Source organism: Cyclopterus lumpus, chromosome 13, assembly GCF_009769545.1.
Source record: "Cyclopterus lumpus isolate fCycLum1 chromosome 13, fCycLum1.pri, whole genome shotgun sequence".
Classification (NCBI taxonomy): domain Eukaryota; kingdom Metazoa; phylum Chordata; class Actinopteri; order Perciformes; family Cyclopteridae; genus Cyclopterus; species Cyclopterus lumpus.
The window spans coordinates 20,411,671-20,435,288 of NC_046978.1; the positions used below are offsets into that span (position 1 = coordinate 20,411,671).

Sequence of the window (23,618 nt, forward strand, 5' to 3'; positions counted from 1 at the left end):
GTATGTGCGTGTGTGTGTGTTTGTGCATTTGTGTGTGTGCATTTGTGCGTGTGTGTATGTGCGTGTTTGTGCGTTTGTGTGTGTGTATGTGCGTGTGTGTGCATGTCTGTGTGCATGTGTGTGTGTACGTGCGTTTGTGTGTGTGTGCGTATGTGCGTTTGTGTGTGTGTGTGTGTGTGTGCATGTCTGTGTGTGTGCGTATGTGCGTTTGTGTGTGTGTGTGTATGTGCGTTTGTGTGTGTGTGTGTATGTGCGTTTGTGTGTGTGTGCATGTCTGTGTGTATGTGAATGTGCGTTTGTGTGTGTTCTAGAGGGTTCAACACATCACAAAGACTTCAAATGAATGATTTCACATCAAAGTGTCGAATTGTAGCGAGTTTATTGTAAATAACTGTGTGTGTTGTGTGTGTATTGTGTGTGTTGTGTGTGTTGTGTGTGTTGTGTGTGCAGCAGTGCGCGGTGTGTGTGAGAGCAGACCCGGTGTGTGTGGACACGGTCGCTGTGTGGAGCAGCCAGATATAAAACACACCTGTGTGTGTGATGAAGGGTATCAAACCAACGGCCAGCGCACCTCCTGCCAAGGTGAGCGCGTTACATTGTTATTGATTATTGATTTTCTTTTATTATGCTATGCTTATTATATTTATTATATATTTATTATTATTAAACAATATTCAAATCATATTTTCAGATTTCTTTCTGATATTTATTCAATTATAATAAATTCAATTATATATTCTCCAATAATCTATGAATGATTTACCGATAGGATCAATAACTTCTTCTTCTCTCTTTAGCTAAATGCCTTTTAATGTAATTGTACCACCTTGTGTTCAAATGGAGGAACTGCAGCACCCCCAAAGATAGAAGAAACAACGTGTGTGTGTGTGTGTGTGTGTGTGTGTGTGTGTGTGTGTGTTTGTGTGTGTGTGTACGCATGTAGATGTGAATGAGTGTGTGCAGTCTGCAGGTGTGTGTGCAGGAGGAGAGTGTGTGAACACGATGGGAAGCTTCAGGTGTGTTTGTCCGCCCGGCTACAGAAGCAGCAGCCAGCAGACCCGTTGTCAAGGTAACGCCCACTTCCTGTTTCTTCTTCTTCTTCTTTTGTTTCTTCTTCTCCTTCATCCCTGTACCTCCTCCTCCTCTTCATCCCTGTACCTCCTCCTCCTCTTCATTCCTGTACCTCCTCCTCCTCTTCATCCCTGTACTTCATTCCTGTACCTCCTCCTCCTCTTCATCCCTGTACCTCCTCCTCCTCTTCATTCCTGTACCTCCTCCTCCTCTTCATCCCTGTACCTCCTCCTCCTCTTCATTCCTGTACCTCCTCCTCCTCTTCATCCCTGTACTTCATTCCTGTACCTCCTCCTCCTCTTCATCCCTGTACCTCCTCCTCCTCTTCATCCCTGTACCTCCTCCTCCTCTTCATTCCTGTACCTCCTCCTCCTCTTCATGCATGTACCTCCTCCTCCTCTTCATCCCTGTACCTCCTCATCCTCTTCATTCCTGTACCTCCTCCTCCTCTTCATCCCTGTACCTCCTCCTAATCTTCATCCCTGTACCTCCTCCTCCTCTTCATGCCTGTACCTCCTCCTCCTCTTCATTCCTGTACCTCCTCCTCCTCTTCATGCCTGTACCTCCTCCTCCTCTTCATCCCTGTACCTCCTCCTCCTCTTCATCCCTGTACCTCCTCCTCCTCCTCTTCATTCCTGTACCTCCTCCTCCTCTTCATGCCTGTACCTCCTCCTCCTCTTCATTCCTGTACCTCCTCCTCCTCTTCATTCCTGTACCTCCTCCTCCTCTTCATCCCTGTACCTCCTCCTCCTCTTCATCCCTGTACCTCCTCCTCCTCTTCATCCCTGTACCTCCTCCTCCTCCTCTTCATTCCTGTACCTCCTCCTCCTCTTCATCCCTGTACCTCCTCCTCCTCTTCATGCCTGTACCTCCTCCTCCTCTTCATTCCTGTACCTCCTCCTCCTCTTCATCCCTGTACCTCCTCCTCCTCTTCATTCCTGTACCTCCTCCTCCTCTTCATCCCTGTACCTCCTCCTCCTCTTCATCCCTGTACCTCCTCCTCCTCTTCATTCCTGTACCTCCTCCTCCTCTTCATCCCTGTACCTCCTCCTCCTCTTCATCCCTGTACCTCCTCCTCCTCTTCATTCCTGTACCTCCTCCTCCTCTTCATGCCTGTACCTCCTCCTCCTCTTCATTCCTGTACCTCCTCCTCCTCTTCATTCCTGTACCTCCTCCTCCTCTTCATCCCTGTACCTCCTCCTCCTCTTCATCCCTGTACCTCCTCCTCCTCTTCATCCCTGTACCTCCTCCTCCTCTTCATTCCTGTACCTCCTCCTCCTCTTCATCCCTGTACCTCCTCCTCCTCTTCATGCCTGTACCTCCTCCTCCTCTTCATTCCTGTACCTCCTCCTCCTCTTCATGCCTGTACCTCCTCCTCTTCATCCCTGTACCTCCTCCTCCTCTTCATCCCTGTACCTCCTCCTCCTCTTCATTCCTGTACCTCCTCCTCCTCTTCATCCCTGTACCTCCTCCTCCTCTTCATTCCTGTACCTCCTCCTCCTCTTCATCCCTGTACCTCCTCCTCTTCATCCCTGTACCTCCTCCTCCTCTTCATCCCTGTACCTCCTCCTCCTCCTCTTCATTCCTGTACCCCCTCCTCCTCTTCATCCCTGTACCTCCTCCTCCTCTTCATTCCTGTACCTCCTCCTCCTCTTCATCCCTGTACCTCCTCCTCTTCATGCCTGTACCTCCTCCTCCTCTTCATCCCTGTACCTCCTCCTCTTCATCCCTGTACCTCCTCCTCCTCTTCATCCCTGTACCTCCTCCTCCTCCTCTTCATTCCTGTACCTCCTCCTCCTCTTCATGCCTGTACCTCCTCCTCTTCATTCCTGTACCTCCTCCTCCTCTTCATCCCTGTACCTCCTCCTCTTCATTCCTGTACCTCCTCCTCCTCTTCATCCCTGTACCTCCTCCTCCTCTTCATCCCTGTACCTCCTCCTCCTCTTCATCCCTGTACCTCCTCCTCCTCTTCATTCCTGTACCTCCTCCTCCTCTTCATTCCTGTACCTCCTCCTCCTCTTCATTCCTGTACCTCCTCCTCCTCTTCATCCCTGTACCTCCTCCTCCTCTTCATTCCTGTACCTCCTCCTCCTCTTCATCCCTGTACCTCCTCCTCCTCTTCATTCCTGTACCTCCTCCTCCTCTTCATTCCTGTACCTCCTCCTCCTCTTCATCCCTGTACCTCCTCCTCCTCTTCATTCCTGTACCTCCTCCTCCTCTTCATTCCTGTACCTCCTCCTCCTCTTCATGCCTGTACCTCCTCCTCTTCATTCCTGTACCTCCTCCTCCTCTTCATCCCTGTACCTCCTCCTCTTCATTCCTGTACCTCCTCCTCCTCTTCATCCCTGTACCTCCTCCTCCTCTTCATCCCTGTACCTCCTCCTCCTCTTCATCCCTGTACCTCCTCCTCCTCTTCATTCCTGTACCTCCTCCTCCTCTTCATCCCTGTACCTCCTCCTCCTCTTCATCCCTGTACCTCCTCCTCCTCTTCATCCCTGTACCTCCTCCTCCTCTTCATCCCTGTACCTCCTCCTCCTCTTCATTCCTGTACCTCCTCCTCCTCTTCATCCCTGTACCTCCTCCTCCTCTTCATCCCTGTACCTCCTCCTCCTCTTCATCCCTGTACCTCCTCCTCCTCTTCATTCCTGTACCTCCTCCTCCTCTTCATTCCTGTACCTCCTCCTCCTCTTCATTCCTGTACCTCCTCCTCCTCTTCATCCCTGTACCTCCTCCTCAGACGTGGATGAGTGCCTCCAGGCTCCGTGCTCCGGCGGTCGCTGTGACAACACGCCGGGCAGCTACAGGTGTGTCTGTCGCCATGGTTACAGGCTCAGTGGAAACACCTGCACAGGTAAAAACAATGATGATATAATAACTACAATAATCTAGTACAATGTTGAGGTACTTGTACTTCACTTGAGTATTTCTACTTTCTTTCCAGATTAATATTTTCTAAGTTAAAAGTATTAATAATAAAATAATAAGATAAAATCCTTAAAGATTAAACTAACAGTTTATAAAGTGATTCAAATAGTCTCAAATACTATGATTTATTATATTTAAACACAAGTACTCTGTGATACTTTAACTACATTTATGAATACTTTTAAGATCTTTGACTTCAGTAAAAGTAGCAATATTAGTTACTTTGTGTTCGTTAGACTTATATTATTAAAGTATTAAAATAATAACAATAATGTAAAGTATAATCCGTATGTGGTGTAATATACTGTAGTAAAGTGTGTGTGTTTGTCTCTGTCTGTCTGTGTGTGTCTGTGTCGGTGTGTGTGTCTGTGTCGGTGTGTGTGTGTGTGTCTGTGTCGGTGTGTGTGTGTGTGTCTGTGTTGGTGTGTGTGTGTGTGTCTGTCTGTCTGTGTCTGTCTGTGTGTGTCTGTGTCGGTGTGTGTGTGTGTGTCTGTGTCGGTGTGTGTGTGTGTGTCTGTCTGTGTGTGTCTGTGTGTGTGTGTCTGTCTGTGTGTGTGTGTGTGTGTGTGTGTGTGTGTGTCTGTGTCTGTCTGTGTGTGTGTCTGTCTGTGTCTGTCTGTGTCTGTCTGTGTGTGTGTCTGTCTGTGTCTGTCTGTGTCTGTGTCTGTCTGTGTGTGTCTGTGTCTGTCTGTGTGTGTGTGTGTGTCTGTGTGTGTGTGTGTGTGTGTCTGTGTCTGTGTGTGTGTCTGTGTGTGTGTGTGTGTGTCTGTGTGTGTGTGTGTGTGTGTGTCTGTGTGTGTCTGTGTCTGTCTGTGTGTGTCTGTGTCTGTCTGTGTCTGTCTGTGTCTGTGTCTGTCTGTGTCTGTGTCTGTCTGTGTGTGTCTGTGTGTCTGTGTGTGTGTGTCTGTGTCTGTCTGTGTGTGTCTGTGTGTCTGTGTCTGTGTGTCTGTGTCTGTCTGTGTGTGTGTGTGTGTCTGTGTGTGTGTGTGTGTGTGTCTGTGTCTGTGTGTGTGTCTGTGTCTGTGTGTGTGTGTGTGTGTCTGTGTGTGTGTGTGTGTGTCTGTGTGTGTCTGTGTCTGTCTGTGTGTGTCTGTGTCTGTCTGTGTCTGTCTGTGTCTGTCTGTGTCTGTGTCTGTCTGTGTCTGTGTCTGTCTGTGTGTGTCTGTGTCTGTCTGTGTGTGTGTGTGTGTCTGTGTGTGTGTGTGTCTGTGTCTGTGTGTGTGTCTGTGTGTGTGTGTGTGTGTGTCTGTGTGTGTGTGTCTGTGTGTGTGTCTGTGTGTGTGTGTGTCTGTGTGTGTGTGTGTCTGTGTGTGTGTGTCTGTGTGTGTGTGTCTGTGTGTGTGTGTGTGTCTGTGTGTGTGTCTGTGTGTGTGTGTGTGTGTCTGTGTGTGTGTGTGTGTCTGTGTGTGTGTGTCTGTGTGTGTGTGTCTGTGTGTGTGTGTGTGTCTGTGTGTGTGTCTGTGTGTGTGTGTGTCTGTGTGTGTGTGTGTGTCTGTGTGTGTGTGTGTGTGTCTGTGTGTGTGTGTCTGTGTGTGTGTCTGTGTGTGTGTGTGTAGACGTAGATGAGTGTGAGGACTCTCTCCAGTGTCCCGGTCAGGAGTGCATCAACAGTTTGGGTTCGTACCGCTGCGTCTCCTGTCAGTCTGGGTTCGGACTGCTCAACGGGCTCTGCTCAGGTAGACTCACCTGTTCTTCACCTGTTCACCTGTTCACCTCTTCACCTGTTCACCTCTTCACCTGTTCACCTCTTCACCTGTTTACCTCTTCACCTGTTCACCTGTTCACCTCTTCACCTGTTTACCTGTTCACCTCTTCACCTGTTTACCTGTTTACCTGTTTACCTGTTCATCACCTGTTCACCTGTTCATCACCTCTTCACCTGTTTACCTGTTTACCTGTTCACCTCTTCACCTGTTTACCTGTTTACCTGTTCATCACCTCTTCACATGTTTACCTGTTCATCACCTCTTCACATGTTTACCTGTTCATCACCTCTTCACCTCTTCACCTGTTTACCTGTTCACCTGTTCACCTCTTCACCTCTTCACCTCTTCACCTCTTCACCTGTTTACCTGTTTACCTGTTCACCTATTCACCTGTTTACCTGTTCACCTGTTCATCACCTGTTTAGCTGTTCACCTGTTCACCTGTTTACCTGTTCACCTGTTTACCTGTTCACCTCTTCACCTGTTTACCTGTTCATCACCTGTTCACCTGTTCATCACCTCTTCACCTGTTTACCTGTTTACCTGTTCACCTGTTCACCTGTTCACCTGTTTAGCTGTTCACCTGTTCACCTGTTTAGCTGTTCACCTGTTCACCTGTTTACCTGTTCACCTGTTCACCTGTTTAGCTGTTCACCTGTTCATCACCTGTTCACCTATTCACCTGTTTACCTGTTCATCACCTGTTTAGCTGTTCACCTGTTTACCTGTTCACCTATTCACCTGTTCACCTGTTCATCACCTGTTCACCTATTCACCTGTTTACCTGTTCATCACCTGTTTACCTGTTCATCACCTATTCACCTGTTTACCTGTTCATCACCTGTTTACCTGTTTACCTGTTCATCACCTCTTCACCTGTTTACCTGTTCACCTATTCACCTGTTTACCTGTTCATCACCTGTTTAGCTGTTCACCTGTTTAGCTGTTCACCTGTTTACCTGTTCACCTGTTCACCTGTTTAGCTGTTCACCTGTTCACCTGTTTAGCTGTTCACCTGTTCACCTGTTTACCTGTTCACCTGTTCACCTGTTCACCTTTTCACCTGTTCACCTGTTCATCACCTGTTCACCTCTTCACCTCTTCACCTGTTTAGCTGTTCACCTGTTCACCTGTTTACCTGTTCACCTGTTCACCTGTTCATCACCTGTTCACCTCTTCACCTCTTCACCTGTTTAGCTGTTCACCTATTCACTTGTTTAGCTGTTCACCTGTTCATCGTTGTGGTGAAGGTGTTAACCTCTACATATTTGTGTTATTTATACGTGCAATAATTGACTAAGTGTTTATTATGCAGACGTGGACGAGTGTCGCCAGTCGCCGTGCGCCAACGGTCGCTGTGACAACACAGCCGGGAGCTACCACTGTGTCTGTCGCCATGGTTACAGGCTGCACAACAACACCTGCACAGGTGAAGTACTTCATGTACTCTTTACTCACATGCATGGAGACTGAGCTACGCTAGCTGTTTCCAGGCTTTATGCTAAGCAATGCTAAGCTAAGTTAACCGGATGCAACTTCATATTTAATGTTCAGACGTGAGATTCAATAAGAGAAAGAGAAGAGAAACTATTCCTTTAAATGAGGTGTGTGTGTGTGTGTGTGTGTGTGTGTGTGTGTGTGTGTGTGTGTGTGTGTGTGTGTGTGTGTGTGTGTGTGTGTGTGTGTGTGTGTGTGTGTGTGTGTGTGTGTGTGTGTGTGTGTGTGTAGATGTGGATGAGTGTGCAGAGCCGTCTCAGTGTCCTGGTCAGATGTGTGTGAACACTGTGGGGTCGTACCGCTGCATGTCATGTCAGCCAGGATACACACTCACCAACAGACAGTGTGCAGGTACACACACACACACACACACTAAATAAAATATTCTACTGTTTTGATTGATTTATTCTACTTCACCTTATTTTTATCCTGAATTTAATTTAATTTGTAATCCTATCTATGTGTGTTTTTACATCTTCTTTCTTGTGTTTATTTGATATATATACTGTGTATATGTATATATACGTATGTATATGAATGTACATGAATGAATATGAATATGAATGCATAGCAGCTCCAGGTGGCTCCTCTTTGTCTCTAGATGTGAACGAGTGTGAGGACTCAGAGTCTTGTGCTGGTCGTCAGTGTGTGAACACTGAAGGCTCTTACAGCTGTGAGGGCTGTGAGGAGGGGTACCTCAGTGTGGCCGGAGTGTGTGCAGGTACACATTCACACACACACACAATAAATATTGTTAAGATATTATTTATTTATTTATTTGACAGTCAGTTGTTGACGGCATTGTTAAGTTTGTTGTGATTGTTCGGATTTTTATGATTGTTGCGATTGGTCAGATTGTTGTAATTGTTGCGATCGTTGCGATTATTGTGATTATTGTGATTTCTATGATTGTTGTGATTGTTGTGATTGTTATTATTGTTATTTTTTTCACCTCCTCTCTCTCCTGCAGATGTTGACGAGTGTGCCAGCGTCGGGGCGTGCGAGGCAGAGCGTGTGTGTGTGAACACCATCGGCTCGTTCTCGTGTGACTGTCCGCCCGGGTATCGAACCTCCGGCCTGGGGAGACAGTGCAGAGGTGAGTGAAGTTCACTTCCTGAATGTAACATGGAGAACATCAACAGCTGCTCTAATATGTTATTATTGTTCAGAAGCTTGTCTATTAAATAAAGAATTGACATGTGTGTGTGTGTGTGTGTGTGTGTGTGTGTGTGTGTGTGTGTGTGTGTGTGTGTGTGTGTGTGCGTGTGTGTGTGTGTGTGTGCGTGCGTGTGTGTGTAGATGTGGATGAGTGTGTGCAGGGCTCTCAGTGTCCCGGTCAGCAGTGTGTGAACACAGTGGGATCGTACCGCTGTGTGTCCTGTCAGCCTGGATACAGCAGCACAGATGGCTCCTGTCAGGGTAACACACACACACAGATTGTTAAGATTGTTGTGATTGTTGTGATTGTTAAGATTGTTGTGATTGTTGTGATTGTTAAGATTGTTGTGATTGTGCTGATTGTTCTGATTGTTGTGATTGTTATGATTGTTGTAAATTGTTGTGATTGTGCTGATTGTTCTGATTGTTGTGATTGTTAAGATTGTTGTGATTGTTGTGATTGTGAAGATTTTTGTGATTGTTCTGATTTTTAAGATTGTTGTTATTGTTAAGGTTTGTTGTGATTGTTATGATTGTTGTAATTGTTAAGATTGTTGTGATTGTTTTGATTGTTAAGATTGTTGTGATTGTTAAGATGTTTGTGATTGTTGTTATTGTTCTGATTGTTAAGATTTTTATGATTGTTGTGATTGTTCTGATTGTTGTGATTGTGCTGATTGTTCTGATTGTTGTGATTCTTAAGATTGTTGTGATTGTTAAGATTGTTGTGATTGTTCTGATTGTTAAGATTGTTGTGATTGTTAAGATTTTTGTGATTGTTAAGATTGTTCTGATTTTTGTGATTGTGCTGATTGTTGTGATTGTTTTGATTGTTAAGATGTATGTGATTGTTGTGATTGTTAAGATTGTTGTGATTGTTCTGATTTGTATGATTGTTAAGATTGTTGTGATTGTTCTGATTTTTATGATTGTTAAGATTGTTCTGATTTTTAAGATTGTTGTTATTGTTAAGATTGTTGTGATTGTTCTGATTTTTATGATTGTTCTGATTTTTGTGATTGTTGGGATTTTTGTGATAGTTGTGATTGTTAAAATTGTTGTGATTGTTAAGATTGTTGTGATTGTTAAGATTGTTGTGATTGTTAAGATTGTTGTGATTGTTCTGATTTTTAAGATTGTTGTTATTGTTAAGATTGTTCTGATTTTTGTGATTGTTCGGATTTTTGTGATTGTTGTGATTGTTAACATTGTTGTGATTGTTAACATTTTGTGATTGTTCTGATTGTTAAGATTGTTGTTATTGTTAAGATTGTTGTGATCGTTCTGATTTTTATGATTGTTCTGATTTTTGTGATTGTTCTGATTTTTGTGATAGTTGTGATTGTTAAAATTGTTGTGATTGTTAAGATTGTTGTGATTGTTCGGATTTTTGTGATTGTTGTGATTGTTAACATTGTTGTGATTGTTAACATTTTGTGATTGTTCTGATTGTTAAGATTGTTGTGATTGTTAAGATGTTTGTGATTGTTATGATTGTTAAGATTGTTGTGATTGTTAAGATTGTTGTGATTGTTAAGATTTTTGTGATTGTTATGATTGTTAAGATTGTTGTGCTTGTTTTGATTGTTCTGATCGTTAACATTGTTGTGATTGTTAAGATGTTTGTGATTGTTATGATTGTTGTGATTGTTAAGATTGTTGTGATTGTTAAGATTGTTGTGATTGTTTTGATTGTTGTGATTGTTAAGATTGTTGTGATTGTTAAGATTTTTGTGATTGTTATGATTGTTAAGATTGTTGTGCTTGTTTTGATTGTTGTGATTGTTAAGATTGTTGTGATTGTTAAGATTGTTGTGATTGTTAAGATGTTTGTGATTGTTGTGATTGTTAAAATTGTTGTGATTGTTCGGATTTCTATGATTGTTGTGATTGTTAAGATTGTTGTGATTGTTAAGATTTTTGTGATTGTTATGATTGTTAAGATTGTTGTGATTGTTAAGATTGTTGTGATTGTTCGGATTTCTATGATTGTTGTGATTGTTAAGATTGTGGTGATTGTTATTATTGTTACTTTTTTCACCTCCTCTCTCTCCTGCAGATGTTGACGAGTGTGCCAGCGTCGGGGCGTGCGAGGCAGAGCGTGTGTGTGTGAACACCATCGGCTCGTTCTCGTGTGACTGTCCGCCCGGGTATCGAACCTCCGGCCTGGGGAGACAGTGCAGAGGTGAGTGAAGTTCACTTCCTGAATGTAACATGGAGAACATCAACAGCTGCTCTAATATGTTATTATTGTTCAGAAGCTTGTCTATTAAATAAAGAATTGACATGTGTGCGTGTGTGTGTGTGTGTGTGTGTGTGTGTGTGTGTGTGTGCGTGTGTAGATGTGGATGAGTGTGTGCAGGGCTCTCAGTGTCCCGGTCAGCAGTGTGTGAACACAGTGGGATCGTACCGCTGTGTGTCCTGTCAGCCTGGATACAGCAGCACAGATGGCTCCTGTCAGGGTAACACACACACACAGATTGTTAAGAGTGTTGTGATTGTTGTGATTGTTAAGATTGTTGTGATTGTGTGATTGTTAAGATTGTTGTGATTGTGAAGATTTTTGTGATTGTTAAGGTTTGTTGTGATTGTTGTAATTGTTAAGATTGTTGTGATTGTTAAGATTGTTTTGATTGTTCTGATCGTTAACATTGTTGTGATTGTTAAGATTTTTGTGATTGTTAAGATTGTTCTGATTTTTATGATTGTTGTGATTGTTGTGATTGTGCTGATTGTTGTGATTGTTAAGATTGTTGTGATTGTTCTGATTGTTAAGATTTTTATGATTAAGGTTTTTTTGTGATTGTTATGATTGTTGTAATTGTTAAGATTGTTGTGATTGTTAAGATTGTTTTGATTGTTCTGATCGTTAACATATGGCTGCACGGTGGTGTAGTGGCTAGCACTGTCGCCTCACAGCAAGAGGGCCGCGGGTTCGATTCCCGGTCGGAGCGGTCCTTCTGTGTGGAGTTTGCATGTTCTCCCCGTGGCAGCGTGGGTTCTCTCCGGGCTCTCCGGCTTCCTCCCACAGTCCAAAGACATGCTGCAGGTTAATTGATCTCTAAATTGCCCATAGGTGTGAATGTGAGAGTGAATGGTTGTATGTCCCTACATGTGCCCTCGATGGACTGGCGGCCTGTCCAGGGTGTCCCCTGCCTTCGCCCTATGTCAGCTGGGATAGGCTCCAGCGCCCCGCGACCCTAATGAGGATAAGCGGTATTGAAAATGGATGGATGGATGGATGGATGATCGTTAACATTGTTGTGATTGTTAAGATTTTTGTGATTGTTAAGATTGTTAAGATTGTTGTGATTGTTAAGATGTTTGTGATTGTTAAGATTGTTGTGATTGTTAAGATTTTTGTGATTGTTATGATTGTTAAGATTGTTGTGATTGTTTTGATTGTTGTGATTGTTGTGATTGTTCTGATTTGTATGATTGTTCTGATTTGTATGATTGTCAAGATTGTTGTGATTGTTAAGATTGTTTTGATTGTTAAGATGTTTGTGATTGTTGCGATTGTTATGATTGTTGTGATTGTTCTGATTTTTATGATTGTTAAGATTGTTGTGATTGTTCTGATTTTTATGATTGTTAAGATTGTTCTGATTTTTAAGATTGTTGTGATTGTTCTGATTGTTATGATTGTTCTGATTTTTGTGATTGTTCGGATTTTTGTGATAGTTGTGATTGTTAAAATTGTTGTGATTGTTAAGATTGTTGTTATTGTTCTGATTTTTAAGATTGTTGTTATTGTTAAGATTGTTCTGATTGTTGTGATTGTTCGGATTTTTGTGATTGTGGTGGTTGTTAACATTGTTGTGATTGTTAACATTTTGTGATTGTTCTGATTGTTAAGATTGTTGTGATTGTTCTGATCGTTAACATTGTTGTGATTGTTAAGATTTTTGTGATTGTTATGATTGTTAAGATTGTTAGGATTGTTGTGATTGTTAAGATTGTTGTGATTGTTAAGATGTTTGTGATTGTTATGATTGTTGTTATTGTTAAGATTGTTGTGATTGTTAAGATTGTTGTGATTGTTTTGATTGTTGTGATTGTTAAGATTGTTGTGATTGTTAAGATTTTTGTGATTGTTATGATTGTTAAGATTGTTGTGATTGTTAAGATTGTTGTGATTGTTAAGATGTTTGTGATTGTTGTGATTATTAAAATTGTTGTGATTGTTAAAATTGTTGTGATTGTTGTGATTGTTAAGATTGTTATTATTGTTACTTTTTTCACCTCCTCTCTCTCCTGCAGATGTTGACGAGTGTGCCAGCGTCGGGGCGTGCGAGGCAGAGCGTGTGTGTGTGAACACCATCGGCTCGTTCTCGTGTGACTGTCCGCCCGGGTATCGAACCTCCGGCCTGGGGAGACAGTGCAGAGGTGAGTGAAGTTCACTTCCTGAATGTAACATGGAGAACATCAACAGCTGCTCTAATATGTTATTATTGTTCAGAAGCTTGTCTATTAAATAAAGAATTGACATGTGTGTGTGTGTGTGTGTGTGTGTGTGTGTGTGTGTGTGTGTGTGTGTGTGTGCGTGCGTGCGTGTGTAGATGTGGATGAGTGTGTGCAGGGCTCTCAGTGTCCCGGTCAGCAGTGTGTGAACACAGTGGGATCGTACCGCTGTGTGTCCTGTCAGCCTGGATACAGCAGCACAGATGGCTCCTGTCAGGGTAACACACACACACAGATTGTTAAGATTGTTGTGATTGTTGTGATTGTTAAGATTGTTGTGATTGTTGTGATTGTTGTGATTGTTAAGATTGTTGTGATTGTTGTGATTGTTAAGATTGTTGTGATTGTGAAGATTTTTGTGATTGTTCTGATTTTTAAGATTGTTGTTATTGTTAAGGTTTGTTGTGATTGTTATGATTGTTGTAATTGTTAAGATTGTTGTGATTGTTTTGATTGTTAAGATTGTTGTGATTGTTAAGATTTGTGTGATTGTTGTTATTGTTAAGATTGTTGTGATTGTTCTGATTGTTAAGATTTTTATGATTGTTCTGATCGTTAACATTGTTGTGATTGTTAAGATTGTTCTGATTTTTGTGATTGTTCTGATTGTGCTGATTGTTGTGATTGTTGTGATTGTTAAGATTGTTGTGATTGTTGTGATTGTTATGATTGTTGTGATTGTTCTGATTTTTATGATTGTTAAGATTGTTGTGATTGTTCTGATTTTTATGATTGTTAAGATTGTTCTGATTTTTAAGATTGTTGTTATTGTTAAGATTGTTGTGATTGTTCTGATTTTTATGATTGTTCTGATTTTTGTGATTGTTCGGATTTTTGTGATAGTTGTGATTGTTAAAATTGTTGTGATTGTTAAGATTGTTGTGATTGTTCTGATTTTTAAGATTGTTGTTATTGTTAAGATTGTTCTGATTGTTGTGATTGTTCGGATTTTTGTGATAGTTGTGATTGTTAACATTGTTGTGATTGTTAACATTTTGTGATTGTTCTGATTGTTAAGATTGTTGTGATTGTTCTGATCGTTAACATTGTTGTGATTGTTAAGATTTTTGTGATTGTTATGATTGTTAAGATTGTTGTGATTGTTAAGATGTTTGTGATTGTTAAGATTTTTGTGATTGTTAAGATTGTTGTGATTGTTAAGATTTTTGTGATTGTTAAGATTGTTGTGATTGTTAAGATGTTTGTGATTGTTGTGATTATTAAAATTGTTGTGATTGTTAAAATTGTTGTGATAGTTGTGATTGTTAACATTGTTGTGATTGTTAACATTTTGTGATTGTTGTGATTGTTAAGATGTTTGTGATTGTTATGATTGTTAAGATTTTTGTGATTGTTAAGATTGTTGTGATTGTTTTGATTGTTGTGATTGTTAAGATTGTTGTGATTGTTAAGATTGTTGTGATTGTTAAGATTTTTGTGATTGTTAAGATTGTTGTGATTGTTAAGATTTTTGTGATTGTTATGATTGTTAAGATTGTTGTGATTGTTGTGATTGTTAAGATTGTTGTGATTGTTAAGATTGTTGTGATTGTTAAGATGTTTGTGATTGTTGTGATTATTAAAATTGTTGTGATTGTTAAAATTGTTGTGATAGTTGTGATTGTTAACATTGTTGTGATTGTTAACATTTTGTGATTGTTCTGATTGTTAAGATTGTTGTGATTGTTGTGATTGTTAAGATGTTTGTGATTGTTGTTATTGTTAAGATTGTTGTGATTGTTCTGATTGTTAAGATTTTTATGATTGTTCTGATCGTTAACATTGTTGTGATTGTTAAGATTGTTCTGATTTTTGTGATTGTTCTGATTGTGCTGATTGTTGTGATTGTTGTGATTGTTAAGATTGTTGTGATTGTTAAGATTGTTGTTATTGTTCTGATTTTTAAGATTGTTGTTATTGTTAAGATTGTTCTGATTGTTGTGATTGTTCGGATTTTTGTGATTGTGGTGGTTGTTAACATTGTTGTGATTGTTAACATTTTGTGATTGTTCTGATTGTTAAGATTGTTGTGATTGTTCTGATCGTTAACATTGTTGTGATTGTTAAGATTTTTGTGATTGTTATGATTGTTAAGATTGTTAGGATTGTTGTGATTGTTAAGATTGTTGTGATTGTTAAGATGTTTGTGATTGTTATGATTGTTGTTATTGTTAAGATTGTTGTGATTGTTAAGATTGTTGTGATTGTTTTGATTGTTGTGATTGTTAAGATTGTTGTGATTGTTAAGATTTTTGTGATTGTTATGATTGTTAAGATTGTTGTGATTGTTAAGATTGTTGTGATTGTTAAGATGTTTGTGATTGTTGTGATTATTAAAATTGTTGTGATTGTTAAAATTGTTGTGATTGTTGTGATTGTTAAGATTGTTATTATTGTTACTTTTTTCACCTCCTCTCTCTCCTGCAGATGTTGACGAGTGTGCCAGCGTCGGGGCGTGCGAGGCAGAGCGTGTGTGTGTGAACACCATCGGCTCGTTCTCGTGTGACTGTCCGCCCGGGTATCGAACCTCCGGCCTGGGGAGACAGTGCAGAGGTGAGTGAAGTTCACTTCCTGAATGTAACATGGAGAACATCAACAGCTGCTCTAATATGTTATTATTGTTCAGAAGCTTGTCTATTAAATAAAGAATTGACATGTGTGTGTGTGTGTGTGTGTGTGTGTGTGTGTGTGTGTGTGTGTGTGTGTGTGTGCGTGCGTGCGTGTGTAGATGTGGATGAGTGTGTGCAGGGCTCTCAGTGTCCCGGTCAGCAGTGTGTGAACACAGTGGGATCGTACCGCTGTGTGTCCTGTCAGCCTGGATACAGCAGCACAGATGGCTCCTGTCAGGGTAACACACACACACAGATTGTTAAGATTGTTGTGATTGTTGTGATTGTTAAGATTGTTGTGATTGTTGTGATTGTTGTGATTGTTAAGATTGTTGTGATTGTTGTGATTGTTAAGATTGTTGTGATTGTGAAGATTTTTGTGATTGTTCTGATTTTTAAGATTGTTGTTATTGTTAAGGTTTGTTGTGATTGTTATGATTGTTGTAATTGTTAAGATTGTTGTGATTGTTTTGATTGTTAAGATTGTTGTGATTGTTAAGATTTGTGTGATTGTTGTTATTGTTAAGATTGTTGTGATTGTTCTGATTGTTAAGATTTTTATGATTGTTCTGATCGTTAACATTGTTGTGATTGTTAAGATTGTTCTGATTTTTGTGATTGTTCTGATTGTGCTGATTGTTGTGATTGTTGTGATTGTTAAGATTGTTGTGATTGTTGTGATTGTTATGATTGTTGTGATTGTTCTGATTTTTATGATTGTTAAGATTGTTGTGATTGTTCTGATTTTTATGATTGTTAAGATTGTTCTGATTTTTAAGATTGTTGTTATTGTTAAGATTGTTGTGATTGTTCTGATTTTTATGATTGTTCTGATTTTTGTGATTGTTCGGATTTTTGTGATAGTTGTGATTGTTAAAATTGTTGTGATTGTTAAGATTGTTGTGATTGTTCTGATTTTTAAGATTGTTGTTATTGTTAAGATTGTTCTGATTGTTGTGATTGTTCGGATTTTTGTGATAGTTGTGATTGTTAACATTGTTGTGATTGTTAACATTTTGTGATTGTTCTGATTGTTAAGATTGTTGTGATTGTTCTGATCGTTAACATTGTTGTGATTGTTAAGATTTTTGTGATTGTTATGATTGTTAAGATTGTTGTGATTGTTAAGATGTTTGTGATTGTTAAGATTTTTGTGATTGTTAAGATTGTTGTGATTGTTAAGATTTTTGTGATTGTTAAGATTGTTGTGATTGTTAAGATGTTTGTGATTGTTGTGATTATTAAAATTGTTGTGATTGTTAAAATTGTTGTGATAGTTGTGATTGTTAACATTGTTGTGATTGTTAACATTTTGTGATTGTTGTGATTGTTAAGATGTTTGTGATTGTTATGATTGTTAAGATTTTTGTGATTGTTAAGATTGTTGTGATTGTTTTGATTGTTGTGATTGTTAAGATTGTTGTGATTGTTAAGATTGTTGTGATTGTTAAGATTTTTGTGATTGTTAAGATTGTTGTGATTGTTAAGATTTTTGTGATTGTTATGATTGTTAAGATTGTTGTGATTGTTGTGATTGTTAAGATTGTTGTGATTGTTAAGATTGTTGTGATTGTTAAGATGTTTGTGATTGTTGTGATTATTAAAATTGTTGTGATTGTTAAAATTGTTGTGATAGTTGTGATTGTTAACATTGTTGTGATTGTTAACATTTTGTGATTGTTCTGATTGTTAAGATTGTTGTGATTGTTGTGATTGTTAAGATGTTTGTGATTGTTGTTATTGTTAAGATTGTTGTGATTGTTCTGATTGTTAAGATTTTTATGATTGTTCTGATCGTTAACATTGTTGTGATTGTTAAGATTGTTCTGATTTTTGTGATTGTTCTGATTGTGCTGATTGTTGTGATTGTTGTGATTGTTAAGATTGTTGTGATTGTTGTGATTGTTATGATTGTTGTGATTGTTCTGATTTTTATGATTGTTAAGATTGTTGTGATTGTTCTGATTTTTATGATTGTTAAGATTGTTCTGATTTTTAAGATTGTTGTTATTGTTAAGATTGTTGTGATTGTTCTGATTTTTATGATTGTTCTGATTTTTGTGATTGTTCGGATTTTTGTGATAGTTGTGATTGTTAAAATTGTTGTGATTGTTAAGATTGTTGTGATTGTTCTGATTTTTAAGATTGTTGTTATTGTTAAGATTGTTCTGATTGTTGTGATTGTTCGGATTTTTGTGATAGTTGTGATTGTTAACATTGTTGTGATTGTTAACATTTTGTGATTGTTCTGATTGTTAAGATTGTTGTGATTGTTCTGATCGTTAACATTGTTGTGATTGTTAAGATTTTTGTGATTGTTATGATTGTTAAGATTGTTGTGATTGTTAAGATGTTTGTGATTGTTAAGATTTTTGTGATTGTTAAGATTGTTGTGATTGTTAAGATTTTTGTGATTGTTAAGATTGTTGTGATTGTTAAGATGTTTGTGATTGTTGTGATTATTAAAATTGTTGTGATTGTTAAAATTGTTGTGATAGTTGTGATTGTTAACATTGTTGTGATTGTTAACATTTTGTGATTGTTGTGATTGTTAAGATGTTTGTGATTGTTATGATTGTTAAGATTTTTGTGATTGTTAAGATTGTTGTGATTGTTTTGATTGTTGTGATTGTTAAGATTGTTGTGATTGTTAAGATTGTTGTGATTGTTAAGATTTTTGTGATTGTTAAGATTGTTGTGATTGTTAAGATTTTTGTGATTGTTATGATTGTTAAGATTGTTGTGATTGTTGTGATTGTTAAGATTGTTGTGATTGTTAAGATTGTTGTGATTGTTAAGATGTTTGTGATTGTTGTGATTATTAAAATTGTTGTGATTGTTAAAATTGTTGTGATAGTTGTGATTGTTAACATTGTTGTGATTGTTAACATTTTGTGATTGTTCTGATTGTTAAGATTGTTGTGATTGTTGTGATTGTTAAGATGTTTGTGATTGTTATGATTGTTAAGATTTTTGTGATTGTTAAGATTGTTGTGATTGTTAAGATTTTTGTGATTGTTATGATTGTTAAGATTGTTGTGATTGTTTTGATTGTTGTGATTGTTAAGATTGTTGTGATTGTTAAGATGTTTGTGATTGTTGTGATTATTAAAATTGTTGTGATTGTTAAAATTGTTGTGATTGTTCGGATTTCTATGATTGTTGTGATTGTTAAGATTGTTGTGATTGTTATTATTGTTACTTTTTTCACCTCCTCTCTCTCCTGCAGATGTTGACGAGTGTGCCAGCGTCGGGGCGTGCGAGGCAGAGCGTGTGTGTGTGAACACCATCGGCTCGTTCTCGTGTGACTGTCCGCCCGGGTATCGAACCTCCGGCCTGGGGAGACAGTGCAGAGGTGAGTGAAGTTCACTTCCTGAATGTAACATGGAGAACATCAACAGCTGCTCTAATATGTTATTATTGTTCAGAAGCTTGTCTATTAAATAAAGAATTGACATGTGTGCGTGTGTGTGTGTGTGTGTGTGTGTGTGTGCGTGCGTGTGTAGATGTGGATGAGTGTGTGCAGGGCTCTCAGTGTCCCGGTCAGCAGTGTGTGAACACAGTGGGATCGTACCGCTGTGTGTCCTGTCAGCCTGGATACAGCAGCACAGATGGCTCCTGTCAGGGTAACACACACACACACAGATTGTTAAGATTGTTGTGATTGTTGTGATTGTTAAGATTGTTGTGATTGTTGTGATTGTTAAGATTGTTGTGATTGTGAAGATTTTTGTGATTGTGAAGATTTTTAAGATTGTTGTTATTGTTAAGGTTTGTTGTGATTGTTATGATTGTTGTAATTGTTAAGATTGTTAAGATTGTTTTGATTGTTAAGATTGTTGTGATTGTTGTGATTGTTAAGATTTTTGTGATTGTTGTGATTGTTGTTATTGTTAAGATTGTTGTGATTGTTCTGATTGTTAAGATTTTTATGATTGTTCTGATCGTTAACATTGTTGTGATTGTTAAGATTTTTGTGATTGTTAAGATTGTTCTGATTTTTATGATTGTTGTGATTGTTGTGATTGTTCTGATTGTTGTGATTGTGCTGATTGTTCTGATTGTTGTGATTGTTAAGATTGTTGTGATTGTTGTGATTGTTAAGATTTTTATGATTGTTAAGATTGTTCTGATTTTTAAGATTGTTGTTATTGTTAAGATTTTTATGATTGTTCTGATCATTAACATTGTTGTGATTGTTAAGATTTTTGTGATTGTTAAGATTGTTCTGATTTTTATGATTGTTGTGATTGTGCTGATTGTTGTGATTGTTTTGATTGTTAAGATGTTTGTGATTGTTGTGATTGTTCTGATTGTTGTGATTGTTCTGATTTTTATGATTGTTAAGATTGTTGTGATTGTTCTGATTTTTATGATTGTTCTGATTTTTAAGATTGTTGTTATTAAGATTGTTGTGATTGTTCTGATTTTTATGATTGTTCTGATTTTTGTGATTGTTCTGATTTTTGTGATAGTTGTGATTGTTAAAATTGTTGTGATTGTTAAGATTGTTGTGATTGTTCTGATTTTTAAGATTTTTGTTATTGTTAAGATTGTTGTAATTGTTGTGATTGTTAAGATTGTTGTGATTGTTCTGATTGTTAAGATTGTTGTGATTGTTAAGATTTTTGTGATTGTTAAGATTGTTCTGATTTTTGTGATTGTTGTGATTGTTCTGATTGTTGTGATTGTGCTGATTGTTGTGATTGTTTTGATTGTTAAGATGTTTGTGTTTGTTGTGATTGTTGTGATTGTTCTGATTTTTATGATTGTTAAGATTGTTGTGATTGTTCTGATTTTTATGATTGTTAAGATTGTTCTGATTTTTAAGATTGTTGTTATTGTTAATATTGTTGTGATTGTTCTGATTTTTATGATTGTTCTGATTTTTGTGATTGTTCGGATTTTTGTGATAGTTGTGATTGTTAAAATTGTTGTGATTGTTAAGATTGTTGTGATTGTTCTGATTTTTATGATTGTTAAGATTGTTCTGATTTTTAAGATTGTTGTTATTGTTAAGATTGTTGTGATTGTTCTGATTTTTGATTGTTCTGATTTTTGTGATTGTTCGGATTTTTGTGATAGTTGTGATTGTTAAAATTGTTGTGATTGTTAAGATTGTTGTGATTGTTCTGATTTTTAAGATTGTTCTGATTGTTGTGATTGTTCGGATTTTTGTGATTGTTGTGATTGTTAACATTGTTGTGATTGTTAACATTTTGTGATTGTTGTGATTGTTCTGATCGTTAACATTGTTGTGATTGTTAAGATTTTTGTGATTGTTATGATTGTTATGATTGTTAAGATTTTTGTGATTGTTATGATTGTTAAAATTGTTGTGATTGTTTTGATTGTTAAGATTGTTGTGATTCTTAAGATTGTTGTGATTGTTAAGATTGTTATGATTGTTAAGATGTTTGTGATTGTTGTGATTATTAAAATTGTTGTGATTGTTCTGATCGTTAACATTGTTGTGATTGTTAAGATTTTTGTGATTGTTAAGATTGTTCTGATTTTTATGATTGTTGTGATTGTTGTGATTGTGCTGATTGTTGTGATTGTTAAGATTGTTGTGATTGTTAAGATGTTTGTGATTGTTGTGATTGTTAAAATTGTTGTGATTGTTAAAATTGTTGTGATTGTTAAGATGTTTGTGATTGTTGTGATTGTTAAAATTGTTGTGATTGTTTTGATTGTTGTGATTGTTAAGATTGTTGTGATTGTTAAGATGTTTGTGATTGTTGTGATTATTAAAATTGTTGTGATTGTTAAAATTGTTGTGATTGTTCGGATTTCTATGATTGTTGTGATTGTTGTGATTGTTATTATTGTTATTTTTTTCACCTCCTCTCTCTCCTGCAGATGTTGACGAGTGTGCCAGCGTCGGGGCGTGCGAGGCAGAGCGTGTGTGTGTGAACACCATCGGCTCGTTCTCGTGTGACTGTCCGCCCGGGTATCGAACCTCCGGCCTGGGGAGACAGTGCAGAGGTGAGTGAAGTTCACTTCCTGAATGTAACATGGAGAACATCAACAGCTGCTCTAATATGTTATTATTGTTCAGAAGCTTGTCTATTAAATAAAGAATTGACATGTGTGTGTGTGTGTGTGTGTGTGTGTGTGTGTGTGTGTGTGTGTGTGTGTGTGTGTGTGTGTGTGTGTGTGTGTGTGTGTGTGTGTGTGTGTGTGTGTGTGTGTGTGTGTGTGTGTGCGTGCGTGCGTGCGTGCGTGCGTGCGTGCGTGCGTGCGTGCGTGCGTGCGTGTGTGTGTGTGCGTGTGTGTGTGTGTGTCCTCAGACATTAACGAGTGTTTGGAGACAGACTTCTGTTTCCCCAGAGGAGAGTGTGTGAACTCACCAGGATCCTACACGTGTGTGTGTTCTCAGGGATTCACTCTGAGCGACAACAGAACCGCCTGCATTGGTGAGTCAGAACCCGACTTCCTGTTCTGAGATGTGCTGTTGTTATTAATGTGGATCCAAACACACACTGGACCTCTGAGGGTTCTCTATGGTTCTGTTGTTTGATGTTTGTGGTTCTGATGTTTGTGGTTCTGATGTTTGTGGTTCTGATTTGTGTGTGTGTGGTTCTGATGGTTCTGATGTGTGTTTGTGGTTCTGATGTTTGTGGTTCTGATTTGTGTGTGTGTGGTTCTGATGGTTCTGATGTGTGTTTGTGGTTCTGATGTTTGTGGTTCTGATTTGTGTGTGTGTGGTTCTGATGGTTCTGATGTGTGTGTGTGGTTCTGATGGTTCTGATGTGTGTGGTTCTTAAGGGGGGGGGGTTCTGATGTGTGTGTGTGTGGTTCTGATATGTGTGGTTCTGAAGTGTGTGGTTCTGATAGGTGTGTGTGTGTGGTTCTGATGTGTGTGGTTCTGAAGTGTGACAGGGGGTCTAGAGAGAAAGAAGGTCTTGTACTGTGATCTCTCAGGTCCAGTAGACTCAGGAGCAGAGGAACACATGTAGAGTACCTCTACCACAGTAAAGAGTATTTCCCAGTGTGTATTAGTACCTCACCACAGTAAAGAGTATTTCCCAGTGTGTATTAGTACCTCTACCACAGTAAAGAGTATTTCCCAGTGTGTATTAGTACCTCTCCTGTCTGTCCCTCAGACGTTGACGAGTGCACCAATCAGACGCTGTGTGGAGGCCACGCCTACTGCCAGAACCTCAGAGGGACGTACCTGTGTGTGTGTGACCAGGGCTTCAGCTCCGCCCCCGATGGGCGGTCCTGTGAGGGTAGGTGTCCGTCACACCTGTGCCTCAGGTGTCTTCCTGGTGTGAAGTGCCTCCGGTGATGTCACTTGAGTCGGTACAGTGAAGGCCTCTACAGGGGAGGTGCATTGTGGGTAAGGTCTTTCTCTCTCCTCAGACGAGGACGAGTGCGTGTCGCTGCCCGGCGTGTGCGGTTCCGCTCGCTGTGAGAACGTGGAGGGTTCCTTCATGTGTGAGTGTGACAGACGGGGTCACGAGTTCGATCCCGGCAGCAGACGGTGCGTCAACACGGAACCACGAGGTACAAGTACAACCCCTACGAGTACATTTAGTGTACAAGTACAACCACCACGTGAACATTTAGTGTACAAGTACAACCACCAACGTGTACAAGTACAACCCCTACGAGTACATTTAGTGTACAAGTACAACCACCACGTGAACATTTAGTGTACAAGTACAACCACCACCGTGTACAAGTACAACCACCACCCTGTACAAGTACAACCACCACCGTGTACAAGTACAACCACCAACGTGTACAAGTACAACCACCACCGTGTACAAGTACAACCACCACCGTGTACAAGTACAACCACCAACGTGTACAAGTACAACCACCAACGTGTACAAGTACAACCACCAACGTGTACAAGTACAACCCCTACGAGTACATTTAGTGTACAAGTACAACCACCACGTGAACATTTAGTGTACAAGTACAACCACCAACGTGTACAAGTACAACCCCTACGAGTACATTTAGTGTACAAGTACAACCACAAGTACAGTAAGAGATGAGGAGACTCCTCTCTGATAATCAGAATATTCTGTACATAAATGTTTCTTCATCATGTTGTTCTCCTGCAGCGGAGACGGACCCCTCCTCCTCTTCCTCTTCCTCCTCCTCCTCCTCCTCCTCCTCCTCCCCCCCGGTGCTGCCCCCCCTCCCCGCGCCGCGTCCAGGTGAGCAGAGG

General features: G+C 39.3%; 1 protein-coding gene across 1 annotated transcript in view; it reads left to right on the top strand.

Annotated features, from left to right (window-relative positions):
- The window catches only part of LOC117741904 (latent-transforming growth factor beta-binding protein 4), an 88,865-nt gene that overhangs the window by 55,175 nt on the left and 10,072 nt on the right, over positions 1 to 23,618 (top strand). Inside the window, exons 15-36 of the mRNA XM_034549166.1 lie at positions 451 to 582; positions 944 to 1,069; positions 3,809 to 3,922; positions 5,553 to 5,672; positions 7,018 to 7,131; positions 7,431 to 7,550; positions 7,801 to 7,920; positions 8,170 to 8,295; positions 8,499 to 8,618; positions 10,417 to 10,542; positions 10,700 to 10,819; positions 12,621 to 12,746; positions 12,920 to 13,039; positions 15,249 to 15,374; positions 15,550 to 15,669; positions 18,660 to 18,785; positions 18,937 to 19,056; positions 21,293 to 21,418; positions 21,724 to 21,849; positions 22,540 to 22,665; positions 22,799 to 22,942; positions 23,512 to 23,618. The exon at positions 23,512 to 23,618 is cut by the window's right edge and continues 139 nt beyond it. Of these exons, the coding sequence (XP_034405057.1) occupies positions 451 to 582; positions 944 to 1,069; positions 3,809 to 3,922; positions 5,553 to 5,672; positions 7,018 to 7,131; positions 7,431 to 7,550; positions 7,801 to 7,920; positions 8,170 to 8,295; positions 8,499 to 8,618; positions 10,417 to 10,542; positions 10,700 to 10,819; positions 12,621 to 12,746; positions 12,920 to 13,039; positions 15,249 to 15,374; positions 15,550 to 15,669; positions 18,660 to 18,785; positions 18,937 to 19,056; positions 21,293 to 21,418; positions 21,724 to 21,849; positions 22,540 to 22,665; positions 22,799 to 22,942; positions 23,512 to 23,618 (2,705 nt within the window). The remainder of the gene's footprint in view (positions 1 to 450; positions 583 to 943; positions 1,070 to 3,808; positions 3,923 to 5,552; positions 5,673 to 7,017; positions 7,132 to 7,430; positions 7,551 to 7,800; positions 7,921 to 8,169; positions 8,296 to 8,498; positions 8,619 to 10,416; positions 10,543 to 10,699; positions 10,820 to 12,620; positions 12,747 to 12,919; positions 13,040 to 15,248; positions 15,375 to 15,549; positions 15,670 to 18,659; positions 18,786 to 18,936; positions 19,057 to 21,292; positions 21,419 to 21,723; positions 21,850 to 22,539; positions 22,666 to 22,798; positions 22,943 to 23,511) is intronic.